At 44.1% G+C, this 25,382-nt stretch overlaps 1 protein-coding gene across 3 annotated transcripts in view; it reads right to left on the reverse strand.

The window, feature by feature from the left end:
* Positions 1–1,383: 1,383 nt before the first annotated feature.
* THEMIS2 (thymocyte selection associated family member 2) overlaps positions 1,384–25,382 on the reverse strand; it is a 184,899-nt gene continuing 160,900 nt past the window's right edge. For 2 of the 3 annotated variants that reach the window (XM_073616257.1, XM_073616256.1), the window contains exon 6: positions 1,384–4,470. In XM_073616257.1, coding sequence (XP_073472358.1) covers positions 4,400–4,470 — 71 coding nt within the window. In that variant the 3' untranslated portion in view covers positions 1,384–4,399. The remainder of the gene's footprint in view (positions 4,471–25,382) is intronic. The other variant, XR_012241733.1, reaches the window with a different exon arrangement.

The following is a 25,382-nucleotide window of genomic DNA, read 5'->3' on the forward strand; positions in this document are numbered from 1 at the left end:
GATGCTGTGTTTCTCTATTTTTGCTGTTTTATTTCCTACTTCATTATGGTTTTTGCTGAGTACACAGACTTTAAGCAACTAAGAAAAGGAAGTTGACATTTGTTTCTTTCCACACATCCGGTCAGTCCGTCTGCTTATTCTTTAAAGGGGTTGTTAAGTCAGAATGTTTTTTATCTTAATGCATTATTTGTATTAAGATAAAAAACCTTCTGCATGCAGCAGCCCCCCTCAGCCCCCTAATACTTACCTGAGCCCCATCTCTATCCAGTGTTGTCCACGAGTGCCTTGGCCATCCGGGGCTCTCCTCCTGATTGGCTGAGATACAGCAGCAGTGCCATTGGCTCCCGCTGCTGTCAAAGTCAGTGAGCCAATCAGGAGAGAAAGGGGGCGGGTCAGGTCAGTGCTCGGTGTCTGAATGAACACATGGAGCTGTGACTTGGCTCGGGTGACCCCATAGCAAGCTTCTTGCTGTGGAGGAACTCAACAGGAGGGAGGGGCCAGGAGCACAGCAGAGGGACCCGAGAAGAAGAGAATCTAGGCTGCTCTGTGCAAAACCACTACACAGGGCAGGTAAGTATAACATGTTTGTTATTTTTAGAGAAAAAGAAGGATACTTTACAATTACTTTACGTTGAACTCCAGTGTAAAAAGTAGCATTGTAATAACCCCCCTCCCCCCATTGCAAGGGTTGATGGCTAGTTTTGTCTAGGGATAAGGAATGCAGTGAATTACTTAAAGTGACTGTTAATCTCAGTAAGTAAATATGAACAAAGCAGATCCTTCTAGTATGTAAAAAATGAGAGAAAAAGGGTGATAGGGGGGAATCGCCAGCTGATTGATAGCCCCTGTTCCTCTGTGCTATGTGAAGGGGGTTTGTCCCTTCACTCCAATCAGATGTCAAGGCTTTCCTCACTGAGCCTTGCAGAGTGTAACTTCAACTCTCTGCCCCCCTTTTTTCTGACAGCTCAGACAAACTGTATAAATTCTGGACTTTGAACAGATGTAGAGAAGAGAAGACTGCTGATAAAAAGGTACAAATTATGTATGAGGATTTGTTTCATCTCTGTGTATCACCTGAGACCAGCCATGTCACTGGGTTTACAACCACTTGTTCCTCTGTTCCCACAGGATTCCTCTCACCCATATGACCTCATGAATGAGAGAATTGAATAGTGTTGCTGGAATGAGGTAAATATTGCTGCATATTCCTTTCCCTTAGACAAGGAGTTAACGAGTTGTTAAACCTTGCAGTCCAAAGGTTGTGGAGGGGGCGTTGAAGGGGTTGGTGATTGCCTTGTTCGCTTTTACAGAAGGCTGGAGTTCAGCTTTAACACTGGAATAGTGTAAATCAAATCAAATAAACAGGCTAATCCATATATGGTATACATTTATGATTAGAAATTACAGAGAGACATTTTTATTACTTTTTCTTTTAAGTGATTTTACGTTCAATTTTTTTATTGACAGTTTCAAGCAAAAACATAAAAAAGATTTGTAGTACCTAGTGACAAATGGAATATGGCCGCTTGACAGGTAAATTTGACAGAATTTAGATACTGAGGAACAAGTAGTCATCCATAAAGCATAAGAAAAGAAAACCACCATGTACAGTATAACAGGCACAAGGCCGTGATATAGTTTAGCTACAGAATATTCTCAGTAACCACTGTTCTTTACAACAAAATAATCTGTCACAGAGATAATAAATCTAAAGATATTAAGAGAGTGAAGAAATTTAAAAAAGGGACATAAAAAGAAAAGACACCTTAAAGAGCTGGAAAACCCCGCTCAACATATGACCAGGTCTATCTCAAATGGAGAGTGAAACATTCATGTATTGGGCCCAGGGATCCTATTCCTTCTCAAACCGCTTCTTGGTATAACACAATACTAGCAAACTGTTCATGTACAATAATACATGAACGTTCTCACATAACAAGGGACAGGGACACTGTAGGCTTCTTCCCAGAGGCGTTGCTAGGGGGGGTGCGGGGGGTGCGGTCCGCACCCGGGTGCCACCCTGCAGAGGGTGACACCAGGCTCAGGCAAGTACTGGTACCGCGCGGCTCCCTCCCTCTCTTCTGGAACCTCTTCAGCTGCACGCGATGTGAAAGCTTAGAAGGTGTACAGAGTAGTAACCCATAAATTATGGAGATACCTCCCTTCTGACCACTATCTTTAGAGCACAATTTCTCGTAAGGAATGAAGCTTGGGGTTTCAGACTGGCGGGGGCATAGAGAATGTAAAAAATGAACATATCCCTTGGATAACATTCTGTGGAATGAAAAGCGTAAGGACAGTGATGTTATCAAGCTGTGGAATGAAAAGCGTAAGCAGTGATGTTATCAAGCTGTGGAATGAAAAGCGTAAGTAGTGATGTTATCAAGCTGTGGAATGAAAAGCGTAAGCAGTGATGTTATCAAGCTGTGGAATGAAAAGCGTAAGCAGTGATGTTATCAAGCTGGCTCGGGCAGTCACTGGTTGTTTCTTGTTAATGCATGGCTGTCTTTGTTTTTTAAGTAAATGCTTGGAAAATTATTACACTACTGTATGTGGTTCCTTCTCCCTCCTTCCACATGTGAGACCAGGTTTTAGTTTAGGCGGTATCCTGCATAGAGAAAGCAATCCAACCTTCTCTGAGAGATTTAAAGCAATTTAAGACCTCTTGTGCTGTGAGGTCTTGGGCTCTGGTAAACATGTTTCTGTGGTGGTGGCTGGAGCACTGAAGCTGGTGAAGGTGTTTCAATATGCTGAGTTTTACAAGTGGAAGGACCTTTGGAAATCACTCTGGGACTTTTACTGTGGACTTGTTCTATTAACTCTATCTTTTACATTTGAGTTTGTTACATTATTGATGGGGTATAAAACAGTAAAACATAAAACATTTGTGTATGTTTGTATGTAGTAAAAAATGAGATACATTAAAATCTTGGATTGCGAGAATAATTAATTCTGGAAACATGCTTGTAATCCAAAGCACTCTTATATCAAAGCAAATTTCCCCATAAGAAATAATGGAAACTCATGATACGTTCCACAACCATATATTCATAAACTTCAGTTTATAGTCCATATAAAAAGCTTATAGCAATGTCACCAGGTTGCGTAACCATAAAATGTCCATCCACAAATGGCAGCCTCCACAAGGGGATCAGAAGAAAAATCTAGCAGGAGCCACAGAGTATAAAAGAGAAGAGAGGCACCTCTAAGTGTAGCAATATGGTTACATTTAATGAAGGTACAACATTAAGAGCCCATTCACACAGGGACGACTTGTCAGGAGACCTAGTCGCCTGACAAGTCGCCTCCCGTTCTGTGCTATGGAACCGTTCTAAGGGGAGCGACGCAAGTCGCTCCGACTTAGAAAAAGGTTCCTGTACGACTTCGGGGGCGACTTGGGGTGACTTGCATAGACTTCTATACAGAAGTCGTTTTGCAAGTCGCCCGGGCAGTCATTTGCAGGTCGCCTCGCTGAGGCAACCTGCAAGTCGTGTTGCCCCTGTGTGAATGGGCTCTTAGTAACTCACATGGTTGATGATTAAAAGAGGCACATCTAAGTATGCAAGCATCCGGGGTAAAGATGTCTACATAGACGTCCTCCGCACCACCGGCTCTCACCGCTGTCAATCTGCAATCATGACCGGGAAGACTACCCTGCAGTAGAGCAATCTGAAAGTGAGGCTGGAAGTGATCGTGGAGCGCAGTGTGGAAGGGATAACCTTGATGGCGGTGCGGAGAACGGTCTATGTGGACAGCTTTACTCCGGATGCCTGCATACTTAGATGTGATTGTTTTAAAAGAGAAGTATGGGTTTGGGGTTTTTTCCTCCATTATACTTACCTAGGTGGATGCAGCATGATGCTGCATCCGTGAGCAGGCACCTCTACACTGAGAACCGAGCGATTGAACATCGGTTCTAACAGATCCCCGAGCAGAGAGATGCTGACTGTCAATCAGCAGCTCTCCACTCCTCCACAGCACTGAGCTGTGGATGGGGCGGGGAGCAGCCGTCTCAGCCTCTCAGCGGCTCACTGAGAGGCTGAGACGGGTGTCAGTCCAGGCACCTGGCGGATCCAGACTTTATTGTCGTGATGACACAGTGCCTGGACTGATATCCGTGACGTCAGCAGAGAGCGGATATTGACCGATATTTATTGAACTGGCTGATATTGTCAGACATTCGGCCCGTGGGTACTAGGCTTTATTAAGAACATACAGGTATTACATATGAAAGAAAAGTTGCATGGCAGAAAACATCTTTGTGTAAACAAATACTTCTATGCAATATAGGCCATCACACCTTTAGCTGCACTGGAAACTGTTTATAAATTGTGGGTTAATTTTTATCTGTGGTTTTGAAGTGGTTTGGTGTGTCTCAAATCCTCTTTCTGTTGGTAATTTAATCACAATTTTTAATTGACTTTTCATGTATTTTGTCCAGTTCTTCATAGTCATGATCACTATCGCTGCCTGTGAATAAAATGTGCATAATATTTGAGTTAGATATCATGACCCAGGAACATTAGTATACCACACTTAATGAATAAAGTAACTGTGTAGAAATATAATACAGTACTGTCTTGGTATCATACACTACTTTGGTCCGGTTTGCAGTGCATTTTACAAAAGGTCCACGCTGCTCAAAACGCACCCACAGGGCAGTGGCACTATGCAGTTTTCCGCACCCCAAAACACGCTGTGTTTTCCAATGGGTACCATTAACCACTTGACCTCCACAAGGTTGTACCCCATTCATGATCAGATAATTTTTTATGCTATTCAATGCTGTACTAATTTAACTCGCAATTGCTTGTCATGCAACACCTTACCTAAATTCATATCATTTTTTTTCACACAAAGAGAGTTTTCTTTTGGTGGTATTTGATCACCACTGGGTTTTTTAAATTTTTTATTATATAAATGAATAAACACCAAAAAATTGGGGAAAAAATATTTTTTACTTTCTGTTATATAACAATAAAATCAAATTTCTTCATACATTTAGGCCAAAATGTATTCTGCTACATGTCTTTGGTAAAAACCAAACTGCATTTTTGGGGACACTATACTATTGGGGACACTAGTATAGTTTTGATCATGATCAAGATACTAATCTGTACAGACACTATACTAGTAATGGTGATGATCAGAGACTTAAAGTGTGACTGTAATATTGTGGTGGACAATCAGACGCTAACTGACACTGGCTGGGAGGGACACTAAATGATACTGACATTGCTAGTGACACTAATACAGTGATAATACCCTTCCTCCTCCTCCCCTTTACCCACTTGGGAACTCTGTTTTGTTTTGACTCTAGGAGAGAGTTCAATATGAAGGAGATGCACACATATATAGGGTTTCTTATGGATTTGAATATTTATACAAAGATTTAAATGTAACCCTTCTCTCTATGATTTGGACATCCAAAAAACAGGATCAGGATGGTCCACTATAGAGGATGTTTACATGTTATATGTGGTATTTTTGATCCGATATGAACAGCAGTATGACATTTCCCATGTATAAAACAGCAAGAAAAACAGTCCTCACTCCCTTAAACTAGCGAATGAGGATATGGGTCCTACACGCCCCAAGGCTCCACCTCCTCCTGATGAAGGCGCGCTACGTCATCAGGAGGAGGTAGAGCATCACAACGACCCAGGGAAAATACCATAAAAGGACGCCGAGGAAGACAAATGGCACCATTCCTCTCCTCAGCATGTCAGCTGAAGGAGCTCAACCACCTTCGGAGCGTTCTGGCATATGAAACTCTTCAGTGTTTATTGGACCTGATTTCAGCCTTTTTGCCAAGTAAGTACTCTTTGCCAACTAATGCTTGGTAAATGAGGATTACAAAACTTTGCTCTGACTATTGTCTTTTGCCTCTTAGAACACCCAGACCAAGAACCTTCCTTGTTGACACGCAAATGCATCTGCTAATTGACCAATTTTGCATTGAAAAGTGAGTTATCATTTTTTGGATGCCTAAGTGTATCAGATACGATTGCCATTGCTTAATTTCTAAATGTTGTATTCTTTGACTCTTATAGATAGTGATACAATATCCCTGATGAAGATTTTAATAACCATTACCCATTGAAACGCGCTGGATTAAAGTATCATCTTATACTATTTTCAATATACAATGTTTTAAAAAGTCTTATGTCACATGTTTGGAATTTCTATGGAGCTTTTTCTATTGTTTGTATAATAAATGATTTTTTTCTAAAAAAAACTTTTTTCATTGCCTTAAAAATCCCACAATAGAGGTTTTGTATTGTTCAGATTACAAGGGATGGCAATTTCCAATTACATGCCCAACTACATGAGTCTTCCTTTTGGTCATTCAAAATAAATGGAAACCTGTTAAGGTGTGCTACTCTGCATTGCAGTAACATGCGTGTTACCACAAAGCATAGGTGTAAGCTTGATCTCAAGGCGGAGTTCCACCCAAAAGTGGAAGCTCCGCTCATCTGCCCCCCCCCCCGAAATGGGGGGAGCGGGTGCATGTTTTTGACAGGTACCTGTCCCCACTTCTGTGTGATCTCGCTGCGGCGAGAGGAGGAGAGGGGCTGAATACATGCGTTTGAAAATGTTTGCTAACTAAACCCCCGTTTTAACGCAGACTGTTGGACAGGTTAATTTGGTCAGTTGGCAGACTGGTTGGTGAGTTGAGCTATGGCATGTTCTGTTTTTGTCTTTCATGTGGTAGCCCTTCCATGTGCTCCTTGCTGTGAAGGCCAGTTATAGGTGGGGGCAGGGGCCATTTGTTTGTTACTGGTGTAAATATGGTCCGGGGACACACTGTACACCTTTGCTGCCATTGTGCTCTTGCTGGGTGTCCAGTGTGCTCCTGTTTCTTTAAGGAGGATTGGGCTGCCTCCAGGCCCACCTGCCCCTCATCTATCCATTTAATGCATGTGCTTCCAGCATACACAGGGTGCCGTGAATAGGCCTTGCAGCTTATGCATGCGTTTGCAAATGCGTGCAAACGAAACCCCTGTTTTTAACGCAGACTGTTATACAGGTTAATTTGGTCAGTTGGAAGACTGGTTGGTGAGTTGAGCTATGGAATGTTCTGTTTTTGTCTTTCAAATTATATAAACACCCCTGATCTGCACTCTGCATGTTAAATACATTTTGGCACTGTGCTCTGTACATGGTTTTTAACCCTACTGTTGCAATTTTGCCACACTTACATTTCTCTATTGTACACAGTCTACGCCTTCTCCACTGGCTGACTGTGGGCTTAAAGGAGGGGTGCTTGGGTTCAGGCTCCACCCCTGTCAGGTGGGGGGCCCCAGGTAGGCTGTGTGGTGCCCCATGATTTCTAACAGCATCCCTGGAAACCAGACCATGTAAGAGGGGAATGAATGCAGTAAGGTAAGGGGGGGGGGGGACGGATATAAAGGCTCCTATTTATATCAGTAACCCTCCCTTACCTTAGTACAGTGTTCCTCAACTCCAGTCCTCAAGGAGCCCCAACAGGTCATGTTTTCAGGATTTCCCTCAGATGAAACGGCTGTGTTAAGTACTAAGGCAGTGAAACTGATCAAATCACCTGTGTAAAATAATGGTGAGCCTGAAAACATGACCTGTTGGGGTGCCTTGAGGACTGGAGTTGAGAAACACTGCCTCGTATATTCACTCTGCGGAAGGTGGTTTATTGCAGCAGTTTTCACTGGAACAGGTGGTGAGGGGAACCTTCACATGTGGACACATGTCCACCTGAAAACTGCTGCAAGCGCCTTTAACAAATTGTTATTTTAACAATCCATTAGCATTATTGTCTCTTTGGTAACCGCTATGTCAGTTTTTAATGATGTCTCTGTGCTCCAGCTGGGGAGATTCACCCTCCAGTTGCCCTGTTTACCATTCCACCAAATCCAGAACAGAATTTGAGGGGACCTTGATTCTATTGATCCTGGTGACTACCTGGGATTTCCCCTTAATTTCTGTGTCGGTGGCTAATTATCTAGGCGACTGAAATTGAAGGGAAATCTCTCCAGCTGGACGCAGGTGACAAAACTGCTGGGTTATATTAAATAGACCTTCATGGAATTGAAGAAATATGGTTTTTGACTTTTCTTATAACTTAAACACACTGCTAATAGCACTGCCACTAGCTATATGTTTATAGCTTAAATATTTAGTAAATTTCACTTCGGGAGGTTGCAACACTGTTGGGTGAAACCTGCTGACAGACTTGTAACCAAACATAGCACAGATTAGCAGGGTGTGTGCACAGTGTGCCCAAATGCCAGGAAGTAAGCCGTGATGTACCCATACATTTCTTAGCCTGGAGATGCCACCTGCCTGCAGTAAATGTACTGTGGGCAAGCTGCAAGTGGTTAAGAATTAATGGCACCTCTGCGCAGTGCATTTTGTCCGGATATGTGTGAACCTTGCCTAATATGAGGACCGACCTAAAATATCAAATCATTTTATATATAATCAGGCAGGCCATAGCACTAGACACTTGTTGGTAGATCTAACGGAATTTGTACAAACAGATTGTAATGTGTGGGGTAAGCTGGTGAGAATGCTGTGTCTATTTAAACTTCGTGCCCACAAGCTGTTGCTTAATATTTCCAAATCTGAGACAAATCTGAGACAATCATGGACATCGAGCAGGCTGGAGGCTCCATTGATAAAAATATGTAGCCTTCAACCTGCAAATGAACACTTCAGGTTTCGGTGTATACCTACAGAACCATCTATTTAACCACTTCCCTTCAGCCATTAGGGTTGCCACCTTTTCTTCAAGTCAAACCTGAACACTTTAGCGGCGCACAGAAATTTTTTTTATAGTATAAACTACAGATATACCTTACAATTAAATAACATTTCTAATCATATGAAATTAATCACAAGAGTCCCCCCTTTACCTCAGAGTCCCCCCTTTACCTCAGAGTCCCCCCTTTACCTAAGAAGTCCCCCTTTACCTAAGAAGTCCCCCCTTTACCTCAGAGTCCCCCCTTTACCTAAGAAGGCCCCCCTTTACCTAAGAAGTCCCCCCTTTACCTCAGAGTCCCCCCTTTACCTCAGAGTCCCACCTTTACATCTGAACTTGCAGATTTCCCTTACACTGTAGATTCTGATGTAAGGGAGAACTCTGGGGACTCTGACATAAGGGGGAACAGTGAGAACTCTAATGTATGGAGAGCGCTCGGATGTAAGGGGGAACTCTGATGTAAGGGGTGCTCTGAGAACCCTGATTTAAGGGAGAACACTGAGATGTACAGACAGGACTCTGGTGTAAGGGGGAACTCTGATGTAAGGGGTGCTCTGAGAACCCTAATTTAAGGGGGAACACTGAGAACTCTGATGTACGGAGAGGACTCTGATGTAAGGGGGAACTCTGATGTAAGGGGTGCTCTGAAAACCCTGATTTACCTTAGTGTAGTCACTCAGAGGCAGGAGAGAGAACGGGGGGGGGGGGGGGGACTTCCATCACAGACAGGGATGGATGGTGAGCTCACTCACCCATTGGTAGTCAGCACCTCTCATCTATATGTATCTGTGGCTGCTGGGCTTCAAATTTATGGCCCCTAATTTCCTTTTCTGAGGCACAGCGCCAGGAATTGGAGTGTGGGCAGACACAGAGGGGGAAGGGACAGGAGGAATAGGTGCAGATCGATCCCTCTCTCCGGGGGGGGGGGTGTTAGTGCCGAGCAGTGTGAGAGAGAGTGTAACAGACACTTCCAGCTTAGACAACTGCAGCCAGGAACCCTGATGGGAAGTCATAGTCCAGTGTGAATAATGTGTCCGGGCTTCAGACAGTCTGAAACCCAGATGCATGATCCCAAACCCAAACTGTCCGGGTGAATCCCAGACAGGTGGCAACCCTATCTGCCGTACGTTTATAAATGTCCTCAGACAGGAAGGGTAATAGCTCGGTCATTGCTACAGCAATGATTGAGATATCATTCTTTAGGGCCAGTGATTCCCTACAAAATAAAAGTGATCTGAGCTAATGAACTGCTGGTTTACTTTTACAGGCAGCAGAAGGGAGTCCCAACCCCCTCCCGTGCAATCAGAGAGCCCAGTAAGGATGTGGCCAGCGGCATCCAGCTCCAGGCACACAGTGAGAGGAACAGATGTGGTTTCTCCCACTGCGTGACATCAGAAACAGGAAGCGATGAGGATTTTGTCACTTTCTGTTTCTGCTCTTTGTTTACCTGGCTGTTACCGGCCACGGAAGCAGCTGATCAGACTGATCTGTGTCTGATCTGTTTCATTGACCCCAGATCTCTCCACAAAGAGAACCTGTCACAGTCCATGCTATTACGAGGGATGTTGTTCATCCCTTGCAATACCAATAAAGTTAATAAAACAAAAAGTACAGTGTTAAAAAAAATTGAAATAAAAAAAATGAAAAATATTTTTTGAAAGTGCCCCGTTCCCCTGTGCTCATGCACAAATGCGAACATGCATGTAGGTCACGCACGCATATATAAACGCCGAATGCACCACACATGTGAGGTATCGATGCAAACGTCAAAGCGAGAGCAATAATTTTAGCACCAGACCTCCTGTCTAACGCTAACCTTGTAATCTGTAAAGGCTTTTAAAGCGTTGCCTATGGAGATTTTTAGGTACCATAATTTGGCGTCGTTCCACGGGTTGACACAATTTTAAAGCATGACATGTTTGTTATCTATTTACTCAGCACAACAACATCATTTGTATTTTACCAAACAATTGGGTATTATCGTGTGTTTTTGTGCATTAAAATTCATTCAAGTGTATTTTTCCCCAAAAATTAGCGTTTGAAAATCCACTGCGCAAATGATGTGTGACATAAAAATATGCAATACCCACCATTTTATTCTCTAGGGCCTCTGATAAAAAATATATAATGCTTGAGGTTCTAAGTCATTTTCTAGCAAAAAAAATATGTTTTTTTACATGTTGGAGAGAAATGGCAGAATTGGCACAGGCTGAAAATGTTTAATAATGTAGTGGGGCTCCTCACTACACTCACACTATCCCTAGAATGACACTAAACTAATATTCTACACTGACAATTGAAGTAAAATAGTACAGTATAGCACACTAACTAATAGCACTGAAAATGGCTGCCATTGAAAGAATACTTTTATACTGTGGGGCGGGAATGAGCCATGATTGGATAAAGTCATGATGACAGTGTCCAATCATGACTCTGACAGTGCTCTGTGCCCTGATTGGCTGAAGTTTTCACTGCTTCAGCCAATCAGGGCTTGCCATGCACTGTTCAATGCCACAATGCATTGTGTTCGGTTCGGGGGGCCGAACAAACGGTCGAACATCCTGTTTATTCGGTTCTACCAAACGTCTGAACAACGAAGGTTTGGCCCGAACTTATGCTCGGGCGGAACCGTTCGCCCATCTCTAGTGAGGAATACAAAGACAAGTGTGTCTTGCCTACAGTGAAGCATGGTGGTAGGAGTGTCATGGTCTGGGGCTGCATGAGTGCTGCTGGCAGTGGGGAGCTACAGTTCAATGAGGGAGCCATGAATGCCAACATGTACTGTGACATACTGAAGCAGAGCATGATCCCCTCCTTTCGGAGACTGGGCCACACCTCCAAGATGACCACTTCCTTGTTAAAAGAAGCTGATGGACTGGCCAAGCATGCCCATAGACCTAAACTCTATTGAGCATCTGTGGGACATCCTCAAATGGAAGTTGGAGGAGCACAAGGTCTCTGTCATGATCACTTAGTGCTTCTGTTCCTCATTCCAGCACCCGGGCGATGGCTGTTGCTTTTCCCCTGTCTGTGTTCACCTGTTAGCTGACTGATCTGGTCAGTCGCCTGATACAAGCAAACTGAACACTCTATCCTTCGCTTGTGATAGGGACAGACTTACCTGCATTCTTCTAGATCAAGCCTCCTGTTAGCCTGCCTTGCTTGCTGTTGGATCCCCTGTGTATGACCTGGATTGGATACTGAACTATCCTCTGAACACAGCCTGCCTTTTACCTGGAACGGATACTGGATTATCCCCTGAACTCAGCCAGCCTTTACCTGAACTGTCTTTGATCCAAGCTATCTGTCTACTAAACTGCAAGTACCTGTTTGCTTTGCTCAGTTCGCATCTGCTTTGGCGTGGTAGCCAGACACTATAGCATTGTGTAGAAGTCCTGGGGGCAACCAAGTACCGGTAGGCCTGATTGTCTTAAGGGACAAAGGGCTGCTATAGATGAAGTACACAGTAGCCAGCTATAGTGTCTGACCACCTGCATTTAGATAGATGTGACATTCGTGACAGTTTCTAACATCCACCAGCTCCGTCATGTCGTCATGGAGGAGTGGAAGAGGACTCCAGTGGCAACCTGTGAAGCTCTGGTGAACTCCATGCCCAAGAGGGTTAAGGCAGTGCTGGAAAATAATGGTGGCCACACAAAATATTGACACTTTGGGCCCAATTTGGACATTTTCACTTAGGGGTGTACTCACTTTTGTTGCCCGTCGTTTAGACATTAATGGCTGTGTGTTGAGTTATTTTGAGGGGACGGCAAATTTACACTGTTATACAAGCTGTACACTCACTACTTTACATTGTAGCAAAGTGTAATTTATTCAGTGTTGTCACATGAAAAGATATGATAAAATATTTACAAAAATGTGAGGGGTATGAGATACTTTTGTGAGATACAGTATCTCACAAAAGTGAGTAAATCTCTCATATTTTTGTAAATATTTTATTATATCTTTTCATGTGAGAACACTAAAGAAATGACACTTTGCTACAATGTAAAGTAGTGAGTGTACAGCTTGTATAACATTGCAAATTTGCTGTCCCCTCAAAATAACTCAACACACAGCCATTAATTTTTAAACCGCTGGCAACAAAAGTGACTACACAGTGAAAATGTCCAAATTGGGTCCAAAGTGTCAATATTTTGTGTGGCCACCATTATTTTCCAGCACTGCCTTAACCCTCCTGGGCATGGAGTTCACCAGAGCTTTACAGGTTTCCACTGGTGTCCTCCTCCACTTTTCGTTTAAGGATGCCCCACAGATGCTCAATAGGGTTTAGATCTGGAGACATGCTTGGCCAGTCCATCACCTTTACCCTCAGCTTCTTTAGCGAGGTCAGTGGTCATCTTGGAGGTGTGTTTGAGGGGGTGGTTATCATGTTACTGCCCTGCGGTCCAGTCTCCAAAGGGAGGGGATCATGCTTTCCTTCAGTATGTCACAGTTCATGTTGGCATTCATGATTCCCTCAATGAACTGTAGCTCCCCAGTGCCGGCAGCACTCATGCAGCCCCAGACCATGACACTCCCACCACAATGCTTGACTGTAGGCAAGACATACTTGTCTTTGTACTCCTCACCTGGTTGCTGCCACACACACTTGACACCATCTGAACCAAATAAGTTTATCTTGGTCTCATCAGACCACAGGACATGGTTCTAGTAATCCATGTCCTTAGTCTACTTGTTGTCAGCAAAGTGTTTGCGGGCTTTCTTGTGCATCATCTTTAGAATATGCTTCCTTCTGGGATGACAGCCATGCAGACCAATTTGATGCAGTGAGTGGCGTATGGTCTGAGCACTGATAAGCTGACTGCACCCCTTCAACCTCTGCAGAAATATTGGCAGCACTCATATGTCTATTTCCCAAAGACAATCTCTGGATATGACGCTGAGCACGTGCTGCACTCAACCCCTTTGGTCGACCATGGCGAGGCCTGTTTTGAGTGGAACCTGTCCTACTAAACCGATGGTTTTGGCCACCGTGCTGCAACTCAGTTTCAGGGTCTTAGCAATCTTCTTATAGCCTGGGCCATCTTTATGTAGAGCAACAATTCTTTTTTTTTCAGATCCTCAGAGAGTTCTTTGCCATGAGGTGCCATGTTGAACTTCCAGTGATGAGTATGAGAGAGTGAGAGTGATAACACCGAATTTAACATACCTGTACCCCATTCACACCTGAGACCTTGTAACACTAACAAGTCACATGACACCGGGGAGGGAAAATGGCTAATTGGGCCCAATTTGGACATTTTCACTTAGGGGTGTACTCACTTTTGCTGCCAGTGATTTAGACACTAATGGCTGTGTGTTGCGTTATTTTGAGGGGACAGCAAATTTACACTGTTATACAAGCTGTACATTCACTACTTTACATTGTAGCAAAGTATAATTTCTTCAGTGTTGTCACATGAAAAGACTTTTGTGAGATACTGCGCATATATATATATATATATATATATATATATATATATATATATATTTATTTATATATATACATATAGGCGTGCAGATTAGTCATGGAAATATCGCTTAACTAACCAACACATGATGACATTGCTCAGTTTGGCATCCGTGGGAGTTTGCACGTATTACAGGCAATGAGTAGGTCAGCAATAAACAACAGCAAACAGAAGGAAGAGAGAACCCAGAGAATAGTGAAGTGAGATTCTCAAGAAGGAAGTACAAGAAATTTGTGGTGTTATTCAACTTATTGAAACAGTACAACCAAGTGCTAAAGTGGAACTCCAGACAAAACTTCTAGTTTAGAATAACTTGGTAAGGCCTGGTTTACACCATACATGCAGAAAAACGAATGAAAAAAAAAACCCCGCAGATTTCACTTGCAGAGACACTTTATATCAGTTGACCAGTTGATCACCTGACTTCACCAGTTTTCATGCATGTTTCAATGCATGTTTCAATGAGCTTTATACCTGTTGCAGATTCCTGCAGAGAAAAAATCCACAAGTAATACTAATGTTGTGGTGTAAACAGGGCACGTAGAGAACAATTGTTTTCTTTGTGCCTTTGCAGAACGCGTGCAGAAAAACTTGTGTTTGAACAGTGGTGTGAACGGGGTTACATAGTTAGTAAGGTTGAATAAAGACACCAGTCCATCCAGTTCAACCTGAGTGAGTGTGCGTGTCTACAATTATCCCTATTTTATTTAAGGTACCCATATAGCGCCGTCAATTTACGCATCGCTTCACACATACATCGCACACTCACGATCCCTACCCTCAAGGAGCCCACTATCCAAGGTCCCCAAACTCACATCCATATACTAGGGCCAATTTTGGACAGAAGCCAATTAACCTACCAGCATGTCTTTGGGGGTCTAAAGGTTTAAATGGTCCACACCATTTATACAGCTATCTGTGTCACCAGTTCAGAGATTTAATCTCAGTCTCTCCTGCTCTATTACAAAGAATATAACAGAATATGTAAAAATGAAATCAAGGCCGCAAAAGCTCAAAACGAACGAAAGATTGCAAAAGATAATAGGAAAAACTTCCAAAAATTCTTCAAATATATTAATAATAAAATGGTCAGGTCTGAGCATGTAGGCCCTTTACTAAATAATCTAGAGTGGGTGACTGGGGACATAGAGAAGGCAAATTTATTAAATACTTTCCTCAGCTCTCTGTATAAAAAGGAGCAGGGAGGAGCTCACGTCCATAATAGGGATGGTATTGGCACAGCCCCAAATGATCCACAATGGCTCAAAATTGATATGGTCCAGAAATATTTAAACAGAATAAAAGTAAACCTGGACCAGATGGCATACACCCATGGATCCAAAAAGAATTGAGCTCTGTGATTTCAAAGCCATTGTTTGAAATTTTTAGGGACACTTTAATGACTGGAATGGTACCACTGGATTGACGTAGGGCCAATTTGGTGCATATATTTATAAAAGGATCAAAGTCTTTACCAAGTAACTATTGACCTGTTAGTTTAACTTCTATAGTGGGAATAGGGAAGATACTAGAGAGTTTAATAAAAGACCAATATTTTAAGCAACAGACAGCATGGATTCATGACAGGCAGAAGTCAAACAAATCTGATTTCTTTTTATGAGGAGGTAAGTAAAACCTTGGACAGGGGTGTGGCTGTGGACAGGGTATACTTGGATTTTGTAAAAGCGTTTGACACAGTTCCTCACACAAGGCTAATCTGTAAAGTAAAGTCTACAGGCTTAGAAAGATCGGTTTGTAAATGGATAGAAAAAGACAGAATTCGGAGAGTAGTGGTTAAAGTGATTGTAAACCTTTGTTTTTTATTTTTTTTAAATAACAAACATATCATACTTACCTCCACTGTGCAGTTCGGTTTGCACAGTGTGGCCCCAATCATCGTCTTCTGGGGTCCACTGGTGGTGCTCTCGGCTCCTCCTTGCATCGATAAACCCCCTGGGAAAGCGCTTCTCCCAGGGTGGTTACCTTGCGGGTGTGCTCCCGAGTCCAGCATTTTCTTGCATAGACACAGAATGATGGACACGGCCCCGCTCCCCAACACCGACGCCATTGGATTTGATTGACAGCAGCGGGAGCCAATGTCTGCGCTGCTATCAATCTATCCAATCAAGAGCCGAGAACCCCGGGCAGAAAGGAAGAGCACGTCTCCGCCATGGGAATGAACAGGCTCAGGTGAATAAAACAGGGGGGCTGGGGGGGCCGGTCAGTGTCAGAAGTTTTTTCACCTTAATTCATAGGATGCTGTTACTGTCTGCTAGGTGTCCTTGAAGTGGTGATTCCAGAGGAGATGACAAAAGTAGCCATTTCTAGGGCTTTATTTCAGGCTAGGAAAGTATTCTTATTGGTTGGAAGTCTGCAACCCCACCATCTGTCAAAATCTGGGTAAATCATATGGGGAACACCCTTCCCCAAGTATCTCACAAAAGTGAGTACACCCCTCACATTTTTGTAAATATTTTATTATATCTTTTCATGTGACAACAATGAAGTAATGACACTTTGCTACAATGTAAAGTAGTGAGTGTACAGCTTGTATAACAGTGTAAATTTGCTGTCTCCTCAAAATAACTCAACACACAGCCATTAATGTCTAAACCGCTGGCAAAAAAGTGAGTACACCCCTAAGTGAAAATGTCCACATTGGGCCCAATTAGCCATTTCCCCTCCCCGGTGTCATGTGACTCGTTAGTGTTACAAGGTCTCAGGTGTGAATTGGGAGCAGGTGTGTTAAATTTGGTGTTATCGCTCTTATTCTCTCATACTGGTCACTGAAAGTTCAACATGGCACCTCATGGCAAAGAACTCTGAGGATCTGAAAAAAAAATTGTTGCTCTACATAAAGATGACCTAGGCTATAAGAAGATTGCCAAGACCCTGAAACTGAGCTGTAGCATGGTGGCCAAGACCATACAGCGGTTTAACAGGACAGTTTCCACTCAGAACAGGCCTCGCCATGGTCGACCAAAGAAGCTGAGTGCACATGCTCAGCATCATATCCAGAGGTTGTTTTTGGGAAATAGACGTATGAGTACTGCCAGCATTGCTGCAGAGGTTGAAGGGGTGGGGGGTCAGCCTGTCAGTGCTCAGACCATATGCTGCCCACGGCATGAAAATGGTTTGCATGCCTGTCGTCCCAGAAGTAAGCATCTTCTAAAGACGATGCAAAAGAAAGCCAGTAAACAGTTTGCTAATGACAAGCAGACTAAGGACATGGATTACTGGAACCATGTCCTGTGGTCTGATAAGACCAAGATAAATGTATTTGTTTCAGATGGTGTCAAGCGTGTGTGGCGGCCACAAGGTGAGGAGTACAAAGACAAGTGTGTCTTGCCTACAGTCAAGCATGGTGGTGGGAGTGTCATGGTCTGGGGCTGCATGAGTGCTGCTGACACTAGGGAGCTACAGTTCATTCAGGGAACCATGAATGCCAACATGTACTGTGACATACTGAAGCAGAGCATGATCCCCTCCCTTAGGAGACTGGGCCACAGGGCAGTATTCCAACATGATAACGACCCCAAACACACCTCCAAGATGACCACTGCCTTGCTAAAGAAGCTGAGGGTAAAGGTGATGGACTGGCCAAGCATGTCTCCAGACCTAAACCCTATCAAGCATCTGTGGGGCATCTTCAAACAGAAGGTGGAGGAGCGCAAGGTGTCTAACATCCAGCAGCTCCGTGATGTTGTCACGGAGGAGTGGAACTTGGAAGAGGACTCCAGTGGCAACCTGTGAAGCTCTGGTGAACTCCATGCCCAAGAAGGGTTAAGGCAGTGCTGGAAAATAATGGTGGCCACACAAAATATTGACACTTTGGGCCCAAATTGGAAATTTTTACTTAGGGATGTACTCCCTTTTGTTGCCAGCAGTTTATACATTATTGGCTGTGTGTGAAGTTATTTTGAGGGGACAGAAAATTTACACTGTTATACAAGCTGTACACTCACTACTTTACATTGTAGCAAAGTGTCATTTCTTCCTTGTTGTCGCTTGAAAAGATATATAATAAAATATTTACAAAAATGTGAGGGGTGTACTCACTTTTATGACATAACATTGGGATTGGTTGGGCAAATTTGAAAGGCTCTGGGCCCCTTGGCTTGATAGCGCTGGGCTGAGTCCTAGAGAACTCATTCTGGTGAGACTTCTACAATGTCCAGCTGGATGATTGTATTCAATGGTCTTCAGCATATAAGTGGTTTATGTTTTGTTTTTCTTTTCTCTGGACCCTATGTTTATATTGTTTAGCTTAATCTCATTCTCCTCATACTGATTTCTGGATATGCTCTATAATTGACTTATTAGGCCATGTTGGGATGTGGTGCAACACAAATTCTCATTCTATTACACCTGGATGTATATTGTTTATAGCGCTGTGTCAGCTCACTGGATTGTCTTTGTAGTTCGTTTATTTTCAATAAAACCTTTTCTGATTTAAAAATAAATAAATTATATAGGGTCTGGGATTAAAGGTACCATTTTCAGGCTTTACAAGCCGACCTCAATCCACTGTTTAATTGGGCAACTATTTGGCAGGTTTAATGTTGATAAATGTAAAGTTATGCACTTGGGGCTAAGAATATGCATGCATCATACATACCAGAGGAGTTCAACTGGGGGAATCAATGGCGGAGAAAGATCTGGGGGTGTTGGTAGATCATAAGCTTAATATTAGCATGCAATGCCAAGCTGTGGGTTCCAAAGCGAGCAAAAAACCCTTTTTTGTATTAAGAGTGGCTCCATCATCTTTGCTATGCTGTTTGCCAGCCTCCAGAAACAACTCCTGGCTAAAATCTAGCTGACACCTGCTCCAGCTTGCACTTTCCCACCTATTTTTTAAACCAAAGACGGGGGGTCTGACCATTGCCATAGTTATTGCATAGTTATCGCAAGCTTGGACCAGTACTTAATTACTGCATTTATTTATTTATTTATTTATTTCCTTTTGTGAATTGACTTTAATGCCTTTTTATGCGGTATTTAATGATTTTGGTGTTTGCTCTAAATACTGCATAGGAGCAGTAGTGAATTGCCATTTTCATTATCGCATGTGTTAAGTGGTCACGTGACCATCATAACGCATGTGATATCCTTGTGCCCTTATTCTCCAAGTTTTCTTCACCGTAACGACTGTGAAAATGTGAAATAGGCTCACTCAAGCGCTGGTTCTGGCCAGCTCATTAGATTACTTTAAAAAAGGCCTGGATTCATTCCTAGCACAAAGACCGGGCTCTCACCCAGAGTTCCAGGTCTCTAAGGGCACTTTCACACTGGGGCTTTGGGGGCATCGGCGGTAAAGCGCTGCTATTTTAAGCAGCGCTTTACCGTCATTTTTGCGGCGCTTTTCGGCTACTAGCGGGGCACTTTTAACCCCCGCTAGTGCCCAAAAAACAGTTAAAAGCACCTGAAAAGTGCCGCTGCCGAATCGCTTTGCAGGCGCTTCAGCAGCGCTGCTCATTATCTTCAATGGGCAGGGGCATTTTAGGAGCAGTGTACACACAGCTTCTAAAGCGCCTCAAAGATGCTGCTTGCAGGATTTTTTTTAATGTCCCACAAGCGCACCGCTAGAGCACCGCTCCAGTGTGAAAGCCCTCGGGCTTTCACACTGGAGTGACAGGAGAGGCGCTTTACAGGCGCTATTTTTAGCGCTATAGCGCCTGTAAAGCGCCCCAGTGTGAAAGTTGCCTAAATAACAACTGGGAACTGGGAGGCCTCTGAATTGCTATCACAGGGATTACTAGGGATGAGCTTTGAGTTCGAGTAGAACCCATGTTCGAAGGTTCGCTGAATTTCGAACATTATGGGCCATTCACGCCAAATTCGAGTGGTGTGTCATGGCCCATAATTCACTGCGGCATCGCAGTGCATTGCTGGCTGATGATTGGCCAAGTATGCACTATGACCCGCATACTTGGCCAATCACAGCGCCGTCTGTACAGAGAGCCGTAATTGGCCAAAGCCAGGGTGACTTTGGCCAATTATGGTTTAGGGGGTTTAGTACACGCCCCACACTATATAAGGCCTCATGCGTGGCGGCCTTGTGTAGTGTGTTGCGGTGGAGAGATAGACAGAGACAGTGTCATTTGATATAAGTTAGACAGAGTAGGCAGACGAGTCAGTTAGCTGCACTTACAGTGTATTGTGTGTGTATATATATATATATATATATATATATATATATATATATATATATATATATATATATATATATGCATCCTAGGTGTTGTGTGTGTGTGTGTGTTTGTGTGTGTGTGTGTGTGTGTGTGTGTATATGTGTGTGTGTATATATATATATTACACTGTATTCAGTTTAGCTAGATCTGTTCTTGTTATTCTCTTCCTACTGACAGGCAGCTACCTTCAGCTACCTGAAGAAAATTGCTGGTGTTCTTCTGATCCTATTAGTCCTATTAGCTGCAGTATTTACAGTTAGTGTAGCGCGTCCTCTGCACAGTGTGCACCTAAAGCTACCTGAAGAAAATTGGTGGTGTTCTTCTGATCCTATTAGTACCACAGGCAGGCAGCTGCAGTATTTTACAGTTAGTGTACTGCATCCTCTGCACAGTGTGCACCTAAAGCTACCTGAAGACAATAGCTGTTGTTCTGATCCTATTACTAATAATACTACAGGCAGGCAGTTGATTCTGCTAGCTGCAGTATCGGTATATATATACATCCCAGCTTTGTGCAGCTACAACTCACTGCAGGCCATTACTATGTCTGGAAGGCCAACAAGGAGAGGCAGACAGTCACAAGCCAATAAAAGAGGTCAAGCAGGCTCTGTGTCTAGAGGCAACAGTGCTGGTCATGGAGACGATGCATCCTCATCAACACGTGGCTGTGGGACACGCTGGTCCTTTTTTTCGGCAGCTGGCCATGTTGAACATGCGGAAGACTTGGTAGAGTGGATGACCAAGCCGTCATCATCCTCCTCATCCTCCTCATCCTCTCTCACCCAGGCTCGGGGTACTTTGTCTGGCAAAGCAGCTGCCAACGTGGCCTCTTCCCTTGGCTCAATGGCATCAGTCACTCCTTCCCTAGCCCCACCATGTCCTCCTGAAGAGTTCCCCGAACTGTTTGACCACAGTGTTGGGTACATGCTCCAGGAGGATGCCCAGCGTTTTGAAGGCTCCGATGATGGTACCACACTAGAGGAAGGCAGTAACGTGAGCCCAGAGAGAGGGGGTGCCCAAGAAGGACAGTAATCTGGCAGTCATGTTCCCCCAGCTGCAGCAAACTCCCAGGTTTGCTCCAGTGATGAAGAGGGAGGGGATGATGAGGTCACTGACTCCACGTGGGTGCCTGATAGGAGAGAGGAGGAGGAGGAGGCACATCTCCAACGAGGCAGGATACCCTCCAGGGACCAGCTTAAGGGCAGCACACTGACTGCATCACACCGCAGAGCTCCGCATGTGCAGGGCGCTGCTGTCTCTCAGGCAAAAATGCCATGCGGTGCTTGAGCTGGTGTGCTTGGGGGACAGGAGCCACACTGGGGCAGAGGTTCTGTCAGCTCTGCAGGGGCAGGTTTAGAGGTGCTTGACGCCATGCCAGCTTAAGCCAGGTATGGTGGTTTGCGTCAATGGCACCAACCTCCTCTCCGCCCTCCGACAGGGACAACTGACCCATGTGCCTTGTTTGGCTCACGTCCTTAACTTGGTGGTGCAGCGGTTCTTGGGCAGGTACCTGGGCTTACATATGTCCTGAGGCAGGCCAGGAAAGTCTGTGTGCATTTCCGCAGGTCATATAATGCCAGTGCTTGGCTGGCTGACCTCCAAAAGGAATTTAACCTGCCCAAGAACCGCCTAATCTGTGATATGCCCACCAGATGGAACTCCAGGTGGCCATGCTGCAGTGGCTGCACACACAGCAGAGGGTCTTCAATGAGTACCTATGCGACAATGGCACCAGGACAGGGGTAGGGGAGCTTGTTTTTTTTCCCCACGCCAGTGGGCCATGATCAGGGATGCATGCACTGTCCTGTCACCATTTGAGGAGGCCACGAGGATGGTGAGCAGTGACAGTGCATGAATCAGTGACACTGTTCCTCTTGTCCACCTGTTGGAGCACAAGCTGCGTGGAATAATGGAAAGGGCACTTGAGGCAGAACAGAGGGAGGAAGAGGAGGACTTCCTTACCTCTCAAGGCCCCCTTTATTCAGACAGTGTTCCTGTGTGCCCACCGATCACACAGGAAGAGGAGGAGGAGGATTGTGTCAGCATGGAGGTGGAGCCTGGCACTCAGCATCAGCAGCAGTCTTCAAGGGATCATTTACAGTCCAAAGAAACCCATGAACGTGTACATGGCTGGGAGGAGGTGGCTGCGGATCATGTCGTCCTTAGTGACCCAGAGGACTCTGGACCGAATGCCTTAGCAAACCTATGCTGTATGGCCTCCCTGATCCTGCAAAGCCTGCGGAAGGATCCTCGTATTCGTGGTATCAAGGGGAGGGATGATTACTGGCTGGCAACCCTCCTTGATCCATGTTACAAGGGTAAGGTTGAGGACCTTGCCTTGCTGTCGCAGAGGGAGCAGAGGATGAAACATCTTCAGGAGGCCTTGCAGAAAGGTTTGTGCAATACGTTTCCAGAGCCTGGGAGGTTACAATTTCCTGGTCCTCCTGGACAACGTGTTGGTGAGGCTTTGGTCAGTCACAGAAGGAGCAGTGGAGAAGGTGGCCATCTGATCGATGCGTTCAGACAATTTTTTAGTCCGCAACCCCAAGGTCTGATCGGTTCCAGCAACCATCACCAGTGTCTGATTCACATGGTGCAGGGTTACCTAGGGGCAAGATCAGACTTGGACACCTTTCCCACCAAAAATCCTCTGGGTTACTGGGTCTTGAGGATGGATCACTGCCCAGAGCTTGCACAGTATGCAATTGAGCTACTGGCCTGTCCTGCATCCAGCGTTCTTTCAGAACGCACATTCAGTGCTGCTGGAGGCTCTGTAACTGATCACAGGCTGCGCCTGTCCACTGAATCGGTCGATCGGCTGACCTTCATAGAAATGAATCAGTCTTGGATCACCAGCTACACAGCACCTGATGCTAATGTAACCGATTGATTTTTTTTTTTTTTAATGTGAGATCCCCTCAAGCCTGCTTTGCTGATGCTGAGTGACTATCCTGTTATGCTGAGTCACAATCCTATTCCTCCTCAATTTTCATGCTGATAGCTTGTAAGAACATTTTTGGTTCTGGGCACCGCCACCAGTGGCCAAGGCCCAATTTTTCTGCCCCTGTTTAACAGGGGTGTATAATTACAATTTTTGATGCAATACTTTGCAGCAGGGCTCATTCCTGCACTCCAACTATAGCATCTGTGAGGAGTTGCAGTGTTGTGGCAATGTTTATGCCCCTATTTAACAGGGGCGTGTAATTACAATTTTTGATGCAATACTTTGCAGCAGGGCTCATTCCTGCACTCCAACTAGAGTATCTGTGAGGGGTTGCAGTGTTGTGGCACCAGCACCAGTGCCCAAGGCCCAAATTTTCAGCCCCTGTTTAACAGGGGCGTATAATTACAATTTTTGATGCAATACTTTACAGCAGGGCTCATTCCTGCGCTCCAGCTATAGCATTTGTGAGGGGTTGCAGTGTTGTGGCATCAGTGCCTAAGGCCCAATTTTTCTGCCCCTGTTCAACAGGGACATGTAATTACAATTCTTGATCTAATATTTCACAGCAGGGCCCATTCCTGCGTCCACCAAGAGTAACTGTGAGGGCTTACAGTGTTGTGGCAACATCACCACCACCACCACCAAAGGCCCAATTTTTCCACCACTGTTCAACAATGGCATGTAATTACAATTCTTGATCTAATATTTCACAGCAGGGCCCGTTCCTGCACCCACCAAGAGTTACTGCGAGGGCTTACAATGTTGTGGCAACAACAACACCTAAGGCCCCAATTTCTTCAGAGTATATAGGGCAGGCCCCTACTTTCAAACATCTAACTTACAAACGACTCCTACTTGCAAACGGAAGGAGACAACAGGAAGTGAGATGAAATCTACCCCTAGGAAGGAAAATTCTCTCCTGTAAGAGTTAATATGGGAAAAAAGTGTCTCCTCTTCACTGATGCTTTATCACCAATCCTTGTTTCACTAAAAAACATTTTCAAAAAACATTTGTCATTGCGACAGAACACTTTCTGTCTCAATGACAAATGTTTTTTGAAAATGTTACAGGGGTGATAACCCTTCCCTATGTTTTCCAAAAAGCTTAAAAATAGATTTATTTGGCTGGAGCTACACTTTAAAAATGTACCAGTTCAAAATTACAAACAGATTCTACTTGACAACAAACCTACAGTCCCTGTCTTGTTTGCACTGCCTGTATACTGCTGTTCAGTGTATATAGGGCCTTTCATCCATATTGCTGGGACCCAACATTACGTTAAAGCCGCAAGCAGTTTTAAATGACTTTTATTCCTTTAAAAATGTAATTTTGTACAGGGACTGTTCTAAGCACGGGAAACACGCGCCACTTTACAGGCATACTTTAGACACCCCCCAGGTACGATATTTAAAGGAATATTTCACTTTTTTTCACTTTAAGCATCATTAACATAGCTGCTCCCGAAAAAAACGTCTGTTTTTAAAACTTTTTTTTTGCATTGATACATGTCCCCTGGGGCAGGACCTGAGTCTCCAAATCCTTTTAAGGACAATAACTTGCATATTAGCCTTTAAAATTAGCACTTTTGATTTCGAATCCCATAGACTTTAATGGGGTCCTAAAGTTCACGCAAACTTTCGGTCCGTTCGCAGGTTCTGGTGCGAACCGAGCCGGGGGGTGTTCGGTTCATCCCTAGTGATTACTCACTGTACAGCCCACCCCTGTGTTATTTTGTATACATTGTATCTTTTTCTCTTTGCCAGAGGAGAAAATGTAAACAAACAAAAGTGTGTACAAAAATACATAAATAAAAAATAAAGATAAAATAGCTTGATCGGGGTTTCATCTAGGTCAGTGTCAGGCTTAGGATCTAGGTCAGGGTCAAAGGTCAAGGTCAGAGTAACAGGTTATGGTCAGTGTATTTTAGGTAGCTTTAATAAAAATTCTATTTTTAAATAAGTATCTGTGTCAGTGGGGTTGATTTACTAAAACTGGAGAGTGCAAAATCTGGTGCAGTTCTGAATATAAACCAATC

The sequence above is a fragment of the Aquarana catesbeiana genome, linkage group LG02 (assembly GCF_042186555.1).
Source record: "Aquarana catesbeiana isolate 2022-GZ linkage group LG02, ASM4218655v1, whole genome shotgun sequence".
In the NCBI taxonomy this organism is placed as follows: domain Eukaryota; kingdom Metazoa; phylum Chordata; class Amphibia; order Anura; family Ranidae; genus Aquarana; species Aquarana catesbeiana.